The 13570-nt window shown below is 39.8% G+C and overlaps 1 protein-coding gene across 10 annotated transcripts in view; it reads right to left on the reverse strand.

Moving 5' to 3' along the window:
• Window positions 1-13570, reverse strand: part of LOC124186098 (dystrophin, isoforms A/C/F/G/H-like) — a 315823-nt gene that overhangs the window by 6329 nt on the left and 295924 nt on the right. For all 10 annotated transcript variants that reach the window (XM_046577471.1, XM_046577473.1, XM_046577472.1 and 7 more), the window contains one exon: window positions 20-279. In XM_046577471.1, coding sequence (XP_046433427.1) covers window positions 20-279 — 260 coding nt within the window. The remainder of the gene's footprint in view (window positions 1-19; window positions 280-13570) is intronic.

Consider the following 13570-nt stretch of genomic DNA (forward strand, 5'->3'; position numbering starts at 1 on the left):
TTGCGAATCGGCAACTCACCTGACGTTAAGATCTTCAAGTTTAGCGAGCAATGCGTGCGACACGATAACGCTGCTCGAAGCGAAGATACTCGCTTGGTCGTTTGTGTCCTCGATGTTTCTTTGAATGGGACCAAGACGGTCGCCGAATTTTCGCAATTGATCCAACATTTCCGTAGCCTCGTTAGAATCCGTAGGAGTTTGCCAGTTTCCTTTAAGAGATTCAGCAGCTGCCATTCTCGATGACAAATCTTCCAAGGATTTTTGAAACACGCACATTTTCTGCAATTAGATAAGAGAAGAAATTTTTTTCGTTAAACAAATTCATCATAGCGATATAACGATACTTTGAAAACATATTTTTTTGCGGTTTTTTGCTATTTCTGATAGTATACCGACAGGTTTTCAACACTCGAGAATAATTATTGCGATATAATGTAAATTATTATTGTTGGCAATAAATTGATTGAAAAAAACATCGTGAAAATTGAAGGAATAATTCATTTCCGAGAAAGTTATTCCTTTACACATGTACACGCTTTACGTAAATTGCAAGCTTTTTGGGGTCGCTGATTACGAAACTGAAATCAGATTTTAAAAATTCAAAATAGAGTTTTTTGAACGGATTTGATTTATTTCTTAACTTTCGTTCGCCATATTCGATCTGCCATCTTGAATTTTTGAAATCTGATTTCAGATTCGTCATCAGCGACCCCAAAATCCGCATAATGATCTCGCGTATGATCTTATGCAAGCGATAGATCGTCCCGATCCATACTTGCAAGCACGGATAATATCGCATCATTCTACTTCTCCTCTCACCCCCCTCATCAAGATTATACCCGCCGATGTTAATACGAAAGGAAATTAAGCTGTCAACTTGTGATTTCACATTTTGTAAATATCCCGTCAGGGATGGGTGCGGTGGATGAGCTTCTTGCCCCGAATTATTTCCTCCGAGGTGTTTGTCGTTAATTCAGAAACGACAGATATAAGTCGAGGATCAGTCAGAAAACGCAGTCTTTGAATTTAACGATCAGAAAAGCCTGTTTCGTGAATTTTTAAAGCCATAGGAAAGTCTCGTGGGGGTAAAAAAGTAAAAAAAGAAGTATTTATATATAAGGAAATTTTATGTCATTAATTATCCCTTTTGCATTACCGTAAATATCGAGACTTTACATATTATACGCGTAGAAGGAATCGACTTTTCTATGTAAAAAGCGATAAGAGAATTTTTTTTTGAAAAATTACTCTGTATTATTATATAAAAACTTTTCTTACACCCAGGGATTTAAAATTTTCCACATTATTCTTTTTCATTTTCGACGGACAATTATTTTACAATATTTAAAGATACCCGAGGGAATTTTTCACCACGGTGGTATGAAAAATGTCGTTAAATTATGTATCCAAGTAATTAGCAAACTGACTAATTCTCCGTTGTATAATTTCGAATGAATTTTCTCACCGCTGTATTCGTCAAATTAATCCTCTTGTGCAGATGCGCGAAATAAATTCGCGCGTGATAAATTAATATCGTACTATTAGTGAAATTATTCTATACCTATAATGCATACATTCGTTTATCAATATATATATATATATATATATAGATATCCTGATGTACGATCAATTGGGCGAAATTAAATTGAAACGGTAACAACGATGACGACTCGAAAGTCATTCTCGTTGAAATTAATTATCACTATTGCCGACAGTTCCTACGACTCTCTTGACTTTGTTGCACCTCGTACTGTACGAGAATACCATATAAATTATACGAGTCCTGCGCATTGCATTTCAGTTGCCAAGAATTTTGCACTTTCGGCATTCGTAAATATAATATACGCATACAGCTAGGCTGTAAATGCTGTAAATTATTTATTTGGGTACTTTTCTTTTCAATTATTTTTGTTCTTCCTTTCTTCTCGATCTTTTAATTGTTTATTCTCTGGTATTTCTGCTCTTTTTTTTTTCAATTAATTCATACTTTTCTCCTTGCAACGTTGTACACACTATGTATACATATATGCACATACGTATGCATATACACGTATTAGCATCCGGCGACGTCGTTGCCGGTCGAGCAATTAAAGTTAACCCCCTCGTCTTAATTCAACTTACACATATATACATATATATGTATATATACATTAATATAAATACTGGAACGGGTCTTGAATTCGCGTCGGTAATTTAAGAGAGAGCTATTAATTGTCTGGCGCCAGGAGGACTCGCGATTTTTAGAATTACATCCCTTAAATTACGCCCGATGTGTGCTGTGCATATTTTATACGTAGAACATTGTTATACAGTTTGATAAACGTTCGATATGTACTATATTGGGCCGGGTTTTTTCAACTTTTTTTTTATCATTTCTTACGTAACCTTGGAAAATTTAATTTTCAGCCTCAAACACCCGTGTCCTAACTGTATACAAATAATTTCGCGTAGCAGTGGCGAAGTTTTTTTCAAAGAATATTTGATTATCTACAAAATGAAACCAAAAACAGCTTCCTAATTTGTACAGCTTTCGAGATATTTTTCTTAATAGAGTGTTTGAAAAATTAAAACCGGATGAAAAACCTTTTAGAAATTTAATATCGAATTGCGATTTCGCAAGGCTTCGTTTGAGACTAAGAACTAACTTTTCGAAGGGTATGTAATCAATAAAAAAAAATGTACATAATATTTAAAACGATCGTTGAATCTATCTCGTTAAAAATGAAAAAAAAAAACAAAAATGAAAACGTTGTTCCTACTTCCGATTCTTGTTAGTTCTCTCTTCTTCATTTTATTTATTTTCTTTTCTTTCGTTGTCCCCATTCCGTTATCGCGACTTAACACCGGCGGCATCCGCAGAACCACTTTCGGGCTGACCTCCGGTTATCTCATCTCCCGATGGTCCCAATGTCACGAAAGTGTCACACAGGCCATGTTTCTGCCTTACTCAGAGGGTAGGGATGTATTATCATGGCGTATTACCTGAAGCCTGTATATACCTAAACATCGTTATCTCGGAATAGGATAAAGAAGCGGGCGTATCTTATTTGGCCAAACACTGAGGAGAGTCGTTAAAGAACCATATCGGTTGGGCAGGTACACCAGTGAGTCACCATAGAACTCTTGCGATATTACGGTTATCATCGTATAAGTCTGGCGGTTTGCCACAAACATCTTTTATCTTTTCTCTTTTCTCTTTTCCCTTTTCTCTCTTCTTCATTCTCCACAGTCTATTATAAGTTCTTCTCACGCGGCTAACTTGCTGCTGGTGTGCTCGTGACGATGCTTGGGTTCGCAGTACCCGAAAGACCTTAACCCTGCGCTCACCGATGATTCATATACATAGGTATATATAAACTTGTGAAAATGACTCATCGCCCGAAGGTTTTCCCAAACGGCAAATAAAGCGAATGAAAGTAATAAAAATTTAATTTAAAAATAATTTAAAGACATCGCTTTGAGTCTGCGGTAAAAATCGAGGAACGATAAGTCGAGGTATGATCAGTCTATCGAGGTGGTCGAATTTGCACGGCTCTTCAGTCTTTGCATATGTGTACGGGGTAAAAATAATTGCTTGATCTTTTTTTTTTTTTTTTTTTTTCCCTCTTCGAACAATTATTCACACACTCTGTTATTCTCGAAGTTTCAGTATTTTTACAATGTCGTGCCTCGTTTTTCGTAATTCCAACAATATTCGAACAGTTTTTTTTTTTTTTTAACGATACCTCTTTTACTGAATTTTTCTAGTTGCCGTAACAAATGAAATTTTTCTCAGTGTAGCACGATTTTTTTTTTTTTTATATAATCTTGCAGTTCGTTGTCAACAGGTGTGAAAAATTCTCACTACCTGCAAAGTTTTCCGCTCGGTGATTTGTACTCGTAGAATGTAGAATAGAATGAAGAATAGAGTAATGGAATAGAATAGAATAGAATGGAACGAGTTGGAACAGTAATTGTGACACGGAGAATAAAGGTGTACTTATTATACGTACATATTACACACACGGAGATTCGTTATTATCCAGACGAGGAACGAAGGCGTGCAAATGTGCATTCAGGGATGCGTGCAATGCAGTGTATATATATATTTCCATGGGAATTCCACCGATCCTCGTAATTTCTAATTTCGTTTAAAAATGTATAATTTTTTGGCTCGATTTTTGTTCATTTTTTTTTTGGCAGGGTCAACTTTTTTTTTTTCATCAACTTCACAACGAAACCGATCCATAAATGTTCCAAGTGAAGAAGAGAAGTTTTGAGTATTCTTCGCGAATTTTCAGATCGTTTAAACAATGTTTTGGTTTGGCGACTAAAAAAATTTCAAGTGTTGGAAAAAATGGAAGAAAAATTTAAAATTTTGAAAAAGCTTCTTTTCAAAATCACTCTCAATAATTGTAAATTGTTAATCAGTTTCACAAAAATTTGAAAAAATCCGGGGTACTGTTTCAGGGTTAGGACAGTTGCAGAAAAAATTTGGAAAAAGAATGAAAAATAGTGAGAGTCGGACGTTGGTAGAATTCGCATGGAATTTCCCATATTCGACGTAAAGTTGCGAACTGCACACGGATCGCGTTTGTAATCGTAGAAGGTATAGTGAACGACCTGAAACTCTGCACCGCGTCCAACGTGACAAAGGATTAGCCAACGACCGCGGAGTTACACAGATGCAGGTACATGTATAGAGGGTATTCCGTGCCAACTACACCTGGGTCTGATCCTCGACCGCTCTGATTTGGCTCACGATTTTTTACATCATTGTTTTGAAGGCACTAAAAGACACTCGGGTTTTATTTTTATCGATTTGATTGAATCGTCTTATCTACAATTTTTAAAAACAGACGTATCGATCGACACGATTTAATAATCTGAAGTAATGTAGGATAATCTTGTTTTATGCGTGAAAATTTTCAAGATTTGAAAGGGATGAATTTCGATAAAAAAAAAAAAAATTGGTTCCTTCGAGAATTAAAACAATTGTGTAAAAAAATAAAAAAGAGGTGAAGGGTCAGAGCCAGGTCGAGTCGGCACGGAATGCCCTGTACGTATACCGTCTGTATACTCACGATGTGCGCGGTCTCTCTCTCTCTCTCTTTCTCTCTCTCGACGTCCACGTGCTTTTATGCTTCTTGACATGAACCGGGTCCTGTGTTCCAGTCTATTTCGCCGGAAGTGTGCAAGATCGAGAAGCTGAATCTCTCTGCCTCTTCGTTTATTATATGTACATACATACAAGTATATGCATATATATGTACTTTGCGTTACGCGCGGTAATTATTAGTACGCGTGTAACAAAATCAGGATATAAACATTTACGTTGCTGATTTATCGATGGAAAAATCAACGATTTAACACATCGTGCGTGTATAATTGTAAAGTGTACAATAAACGCAAGTATTTCCTTTCTTGGGGTGAGGTTGAAGTTCCGAAAGTGCCTAATTCCACGATCAATCGGCGGCGAAACTTGACGTAAAGAAATCAAACTTTGAAGAAACAACAAAGCTTCGAATGGTCGGAAATCCTACGGCTCAAACTTTCGAAATGCAAGATTACGATAATTCAAGTTACGATAGAGCAAAGTTTCCGAAAAATAAAGTTTCGATGGAGTAGAATTCGGAAAATTAAAATATACTCACACAGCTTAATTCACTCGACGAGTGGGTGAAAAATATTAGAAACACCGAAAATCGGAACGACCAGGATGCCGAACGTAAAAATATCGAAAATCCAAAACAAGGAAGGATCAAAGTGGTGAAATTTCACCGAGCCAGAGATTCACGGAACCGAAAATCTTGGATCATTCGAAATTTTCACGTTTGTCAAAGTTTCGACTTCTTTACTTCGAGTTTCGCCACCAAATAATTCGGAATTTCAATCCCGCCGCTTTGACTTCTTCAAATTCTCACCTGGATGTAATCAATGTTCATATTTATAAAGAAAAAATAGTAATTTCGTTTATCGTTTTTTTTTATTATTTTTCTCACATTTTACAACTGTACTCACAGACTTCGGAGTTTCACTTTTATCATAATAGACTCGGTGATTCTAGGATCTTCCATCCCGAGGAATGCCTCGAAGGCATAGTTTTTCTTTACTTTAAGAGCGAGTAATATAAGGGGGGGAGGTGAGGAGAGATGGGGGAATGTTTGTAGAGTAGTAAAAGTGCTGCACGGAACCTGGATGGCCTGGGTGTATAAACCTTTATATGCGTATAGGTGTTGTGCGTATATATATATATATATATATTATATATATAAGCTGCTGGCTGCCGTTGCCCAGAGCGTGTTCAATTATGACGTTTGCCTGAGATAAAAGTTGGTAAAATCTTATCTGTGTAAAAGCATACCATACGTGTCAGCGTTGAACCATGCGAACAAAGACCGGGGTAATGACACGGGGTATATACATTTCAATATCTAGGGTAGTATTACATTTTATGTGATATTTTATGTAAAACGAAGATGTATGTGTGTGTGTGTGTGTATATGCACTTTTGCACTTTTGTACGTATGGTACTCGGAAGAAATTTTATGGTGTAATATTACAAGCTGGGTCGGAGAAATTGAAACTCTTTTATTGATATGCATTTACAAAGGAGTCTCGACCTCGAGAGCGAAGAAGAAGAAGATATTTTATCCACTTGTACGTAGAAAAGTGCAAGTGTTGTTATACATGCACGAGTATAACGATGAACGTATACAATAATCGTTACGGTTGGGTTGCAAGATACGAAAGTTTGTCTACCGTCTGCCGATAGGGAATTAAATAATGATAAAAGGATAATCGCAATTACACGTTCTCGAATGACAGATTAAAGTCGATATTCGAATTTCCTCGAAGTTACGTTATAGGCATTACACCATGTACCATGCACGACCGTACATGTAGAGTTATGCAATGATCGTTTGATTTTTTTTCTTTTTTTTTTTTTTTCTTCTTATTTTAAATCTAATTCAAAGAATGTATTAGATTATATTATGAATTTTGAGAAACTCGTATCGTTATTATTGTTGTTGATATTACTAATGGCATTATTTTTCAATTCGATTTTCGATTTTATCTCGTTTCATGCTATTGTATATAATTACGCAGATATACACGGAGGCTATTAATGTCCGATAATAATTCAGCGTGCACTGAAAGGAATTTTTAGTTCCGGCTACCGCTCAGTCCTTGATTATTTTCATATTTTACCACGATCGAAAAATATAGTTCTAGGTAGAAAATGAAAATTAGTTTTCTAGCTTGCTATTCTTTCTCATTACGATCACTGTTGTTATATTTCATTGCAACTGTTGCGAAAGAAATTGACGTTAAAGCCTCGTTTAGTTAAAAAAGTACGGTAAACCTCACAAACTGATTTTGCGTTGCAATAACTTAGGCGTACCTCGTTTTTCGTAATTCCAACGATATTCAAACAGTTTTTTTTTTCACGATACCTGTTTTACTCAATTTTACTCAGTGTGCAATATATTTTGTAATTTATAGAATACGAACATTTCTTTTTTTTAAATAATTATCTACTGTAATATAACGACCGAGGCGAGAGAAATATTTTCTTCAAATCGTTTCGTCACATACTGTGCTATGTATATTCCATATATATATATCTATACGCACGTTGAATAAAACATTATCTTCAATCTTCACGTTCAATGCCACCACCACGAAATATATATATATATGTATATTATGGGTATCGTTAACAGCCGCTTGCAGCAACTATACTGTATATTATAGCCCGAAGCAGCAGTGTGGATTCGTAGATTTTGAGATCGAACAGGTCATATATCCGATATGTTAGGTTATTTATGCAAGTAGAAGGTGTGCGATGGAAATACAGATGTAACATGTAAAATAGTCCGACGTAGGAGCTGGACGTACGTTAATGTTGATTAATGGGTTTCTAGTGTCTCGCTGCCTTTTTCTTTTTTTTTTTTTTCTAATATCAAAAGTGCAACGAGTTTCCTTTTGTAGGGAAATTTGATTACGTCCATGATCGACGTAGGTATCGTTTGTGTTTCACCCACGCCGCACGAGTCGTTGGGTCATTGGCACGCGGGATTTACTTCGAAAGGAAACTCGATCCGGTTTTGATTGAAGAAAAAAAAAAAAAAAAAAAAATAAAACAGCGAGCCACTGGAAATCCATTAACGAACATTACTCTATGTACAATGTGTATTAGACGATTTTCACAACGGTTTTTTTCATCATATTTTCTTCCATTACGCGTATATTGATGGTAAAACCTTTCTAAACGATCCGTGCATTCGCCGAGAGTAATATATCCGAAGGTATCGAATTTCATATTATGCATATGTATACGTTAAATATTCATGCGAATTCTCGAGTCGAAGATTAGAAGGTGATAATAACACGGTAAACCGACCTGCATTATCGTGCAGTTTTTCGTCTTATATAACGTATATAATAATGTCTATAATAACGTAACAGCTTGTACGATGCAATACGACGCTTGATTTTACCTCAGCTATACATATACATACATATATATATATTTTTAAAGCGTGTATATGTGTATTTGTCATACAAGTACATGGCCAGGGTGTAGAAAAGAAATCGTACAATGAACGACAATAGATTCGCAATTCTAAGCGACACGCATATGTATACATACAAAGATCCGTACACACACAATGTACCGTATATTAAACTAAAAATCAATCCTATCGAGTGTGGGGAACATCTGTCGTTTTTATCAAGCTCTTCACGTACACTTGTAACACTTACGCATCTGTAAGTAAGGTTGAATAGTTTGAAAATTAAATACAAGGAATGAACAGTTGAAAATAGAAATAATACTCTCCACTGCAAAAACTGCATTAGGCGTCTTTTACATCGCGATTAGTAACAGCGGGGTAATTTTTCTCAGATTTTTCTCTCCGTGCAGGTATTTTTTTTTTTTTTTTTTTCAGGGATGGCGCGGAAAGTTGAGAAAAGAAAAACTCGAACTATCCTCTACATTTTGTTCACGTGCGAAAATCATCTTGTCTTGTGTACACTGTATGCATATGTACCGTATAAGCATATACATGTATATATACATGTATGAGCGTGTGTAATGTACGCGTGATGCGAGACGATGTATAGAAGATGTAGAAGAATATCACAGATGCGATGAAAATTTTTTAATTTTTTTTCTTTCTCTTCAGTTATTTTTTCCCACCAACGTTTACAAGGATATTATTATTATTATTATTCTTGTTGTTGTTGTTGTTGTTGTTGCGTTTTTTTTTTTTTTTTTTTTTTTTTTTTTTTTTTTTTTTTTTTTTTTTTTTCCGAGGAGTTGCGGAATCCAAGTTACGGATTCACGCCAGTCATACGGGCTAGCGCGGATGTGGGACTCCAGGGTGGCCTACCCACTAAACCGCCACCTCCTGTGCAACGCTCCCAGCCAGGAACTATGGTGATATTACTTCTAGCTGGGAGCTCTGTCGGTGTGTGTCTCGTCAGTCTGTCCGTCCGTCCGTCCCGTGTCGGCAGTCCGTCAGTTGCGTTACGTCAGGCAGCCGTCCGCGTTCTTACGTCGTAGGATTGTCTCTGTGTAGGTGGCAACAAGTTGCCACCTTTCTGTACTATGGAGCATCACCCCGACAACGTTGTCGGGAGTGATGCCTCCCACGACCGTCTCCAGTCTATGTCTCAGTTCTGTCCAGCGGTCACATTCAAAGAACGTGTGTTCCGCGTCGTCTCGTTCGTGTCCGCAGTACGTACAGTTGGGCGTCCGTACTCGGTTCAAGTTGTATAAGTACCGTCTAAAATAACCGTGGCCCGTCAGAAGCTGGGTGACGTAAAAATTCACATCCCCAAACCCCCTCTGGATCCACGGTCGCAGGTCCTTAATAAGTCGTCTCGTCCAGTTTCCCGTTGTTTCTTCCGTCCACCGTTCCTGCCACGTCTGTATCGTCGCGTCTCTTTCCGTCGTTGCCGCGTCCCGTCGGGTCACGTCCGCGTCTCTTCCGTAGACCCTCTTGCGCTCAAACGCGAGAAGGTCTATGGGAATCACGCCTGCCACCACCAGAACGGCCTGTGCTGAGACCGTCCGATAGGAACAAGCGATCCTCAACGCGCTTCGTCTCTGTACCGTCGTCATTGCGTGACAGTATTTCTCAGTCTTCAGGGAGTCTGCCCAGATCTCCGCACCGTAGAGGAGGATCGAGTTCACCGTCGACATCAGTAGTCTCCGTTTCCCTGGTCTCGGTCCGTTCGTGTTTGCCATCAGGCGGCTTAGGGATGCTATCCTTTCAGCCGCCTTCTGAGCCGTTCGTCGTATGTGAGGCCAGAAGGTCATCTTCGTATCCAGGGTCACCCCCAGGTACTTGACTTCCCCTCTGGTCTCGATCTCGTCCGTCCCGACCGTCATGCGTAATATCGTCGGTATTCGTCTCCTGGTGAGAAGCACCAGTTCTGTCTTTTCCGTCGCGAGTTGCAGTCCGTGGTCAGTCATCCACCGTCCGACTCGTCTCATCGTCTGGTTCAGTGCGTATTGTGCCAGATCTGGAGTTCGCTCGACTATCACTGCCGCCACGTCGTCAGCGTAAGCGACCAGGCGAACGCCGAGTGGGAGCTCCAGTCTGAGCAGGCCGTCGTACATCCCGTTCCAAAAGTCGGGTCCTAGTATGGAACCTTGAGCGACCCCCGCGGTAATCTGTCTCGTCACTTGGCCTTCGGTCGTTTCGTACGTCAGTCGTCTGTTCCGAAGGTAGTCTTCAACAACTCGGAGCAAGTAAGGCGGGACCCCGAAGTCGCCTCTCAGCGACCCTAGAATATCCACCCACCTGGCCGAGTTGAAGGCGTTCTTAACGTCAAGTGTCACCAGCAGCGCGACGGGTCGCGCAGCGTGGCAATGTCTGTCTGTCGACCGGAAGGAGTCAACCACCTCTTGGATCGCTCCAATCGTTGATCGACCCCTCCGGAAGCCGAACTGCTGGTCAGAGAGGCCTCCGCCGTCCCGTATAGCGTCCGTAAGTCGTGGTCGCAGAAGCTGTTCGTACAGTTTCCCCGTCGTGTCCAGTAAGCTCAGCGGCCGGTAGGCCGACGGCGTGCTGGGGTCACCCTTACCCTTTGGGATAAGGACCAACCTCGCCACCTTCCACCGGTCGCTGAATGTCCCTGTCGTAAGGCACGTATTGTAGAGGTCGAGAAGTATCTCCGGCCTCAGGCTCGCCATCAGCCGAAGAACCTCCGCCGGTACCCCGTCCGGTCCTGGGGCCTTACCCCTCTTCATCGCTTTGGTCGCTCCGACGAGCTCCTCGGCGGTGAAGACGGGGGGCGCCGCCGTCTCGTCGTCGTTCGTCGCGTCCGTACGCGTCGGGTGCGTCGGGAACAGTCCGTCGACGATCCGTCGTGCGGTTTCAGCATCCTTGAGTTCTGGCGGGATCCGGGCCCCCAGCCTACCGGTCACAATCTTGTAACCGGCACCCCAGGGGTCGCGGTCCACCTCCTCGCAGAGCTTCTTCCAGCATCGCGTCTTGCTGTCTCTAATGGCGTACGTCAGTCGTTTCCGTTCAGTCTTGTACTCGGCCTGAAGGGGTTGTTGCGTTGTTGCTGTTGTTGTTATTATTATTATTATATAACGACGCGATAAGCCTTGCAGAGATCGGGTCTTGAAGGGCCGCGGGGGGAACCGGAGGACAATTGATCCTCCTCATTGCCCGAGAGCAATTTTACACCACTTGGCGAAGGGGTGTCCTTTAATATACCTTGTGCAACTCCTCGTCCCGCTATTCACATCGTCGTTCGTTCGGCGTAGCTGAGATCGCGAAGGGCTAAACGGGGGGTGTGGGGGGCTTTAAGCGACGTCGATCTAGACTTCCGGTACAATTTTCCCATTCAATTCTCTCCCCTTTCCTCCCTCCCTCCCTCCCCCCCCTTTCTATAGTGCATTTACGTCTATCTACACGTGTGTAGGTATAACACATACAGGCGATATGTGTGTGTGTGTAACCATCTCGTCGATATTGTTATGTACGAGCGTGTGTGCGTGTGTGTGTGTGTGTGTGTGTGTATAAATGTAAAGACAGAGAGAAGGGGAGAGAGTGCGTGAATAAGCAGAGCTGTATAACATTTCTCGAATTTCGATCTCACCCTTCGAGAAGAAGAGGACCAGAGACCCTCTTTCTTCCAGCTGCTTTCAGCTTTCGGCTTTCAGCTTTGAGCGTCAAGAGTTATTATTACTTCACCTATATATATATATATATATATATATATATTTCTTTTTTGCAAGAATTGGTCATTCTGTTTATTGGATATTTTTCCCCGACCGCACGTGTCGTTGATTAATTAATTTAGAAGAAAAATTTGTCGTTGAAATTCTTTACCGCCTATCCGAATCACGCTTTTGTTGTGTGGGAAAAATTTTCTATACCTTCTAGAAATCGTTGACGAATGACTTTTTTTTTTTTTTTTTTTTTTTTTTTAAACTTTTAAACGAAATCTCAGTGTTCGACTTCTGCGCGGCGACGACGTTGAATTAGTTTGCAAAATTTTCAACGTTTCGTATCACATAACCTCGCAGTAGTGTATTACCGTGTTAAAGATTTATACATAATATATTGTATATTAAAATTATATAATAATTATGCACGTAATATACGCGTGTCAGGTGGAGAGTGGGAGCTGAGTGGATTTTGATAAATTAGTCTTATAATTAGGGATTGGGGGGGGGGGGAATGAACGAAGGGTGTAACAGGCAGGCTCAACGAGTGTTTCTAACGCGTATCGGACCCGTGGGAAGAGGGGGATGGCGGGGGGAAGCTGCGGCGGAAGTGGAAGCGAGTCGATCAGTCTTTCGCGGTTCGCTGACTTCGCACGAACACGTCCAGAATCGAAAGATCTTCCGGCAATATGCGGTGTATGAATTGTTGTACACGTCTATGTAACATCATATTCCGTCATTTATCCCTTCCGTTACAGCTAGATGAAATTTATCAAATATGTATATATTTTCAGCACTATTAATATGTTTGGTCGACATTGTTTGAACGGTCTGACAATTATCGAAAATTTCTCAAAACTTGTACTTTTTACTTGAAACATTTCTATACCGGTTCCATTGTGGAGAAATTTTTGACTTTCTTTTTTTTTTTTTTTATCAACTTCATAACGAAACTGGTCTGTAAATGTTTAAAGTGACGAATAGAAGTTTTGAGAATTTGTAGATCGTTCAAACAATGTTTCAGTTGTTGATGAAAGTAATAAAACGTGGTAAAAGAAAATAGAAAGAAAATTTGCTCGTTACGGGGCGGGTCTTGAAATGTTTGGAAATGTAAATACAGTTTTTTTAATCTTCTTTTCAGAATTTTACGAAAAGCCTCTCGTCAAAATCAATGTCAATATTTGTGAATAATGATTCAGTTGAATAAAAAATGTGAAGGAATTCAGGGTACTGTTTCAGAACTGGTACAATTGCAGCAAGAATTTTGAACAAAATTAAAAATGGTGAAATTCTTATCTTGTTGTCAGGTAAAAATTAATAGAAACCGAATGTCAAATATTTTAATGCAGGTTTTTGTTTACACCTTCTTTTCGTCGTTTTTATGCGCAAGAAATT

Source organism: Neodiprion fabricii, chromosome 7 (assembly GCF_021155785.1).
Source record: "Neodiprion fabricii isolate iyNeoFabr1 chromosome 7, iyNeoFabr1.1, whole genome shotgun sequence".
Classification (NCBI taxonomy): domain Eukaryota; kingdom Metazoa; phylum Arthropoda; class Insecta; order Hymenoptera; family Diprionidae; genus Neodiprion; species Neodiprion fabricii.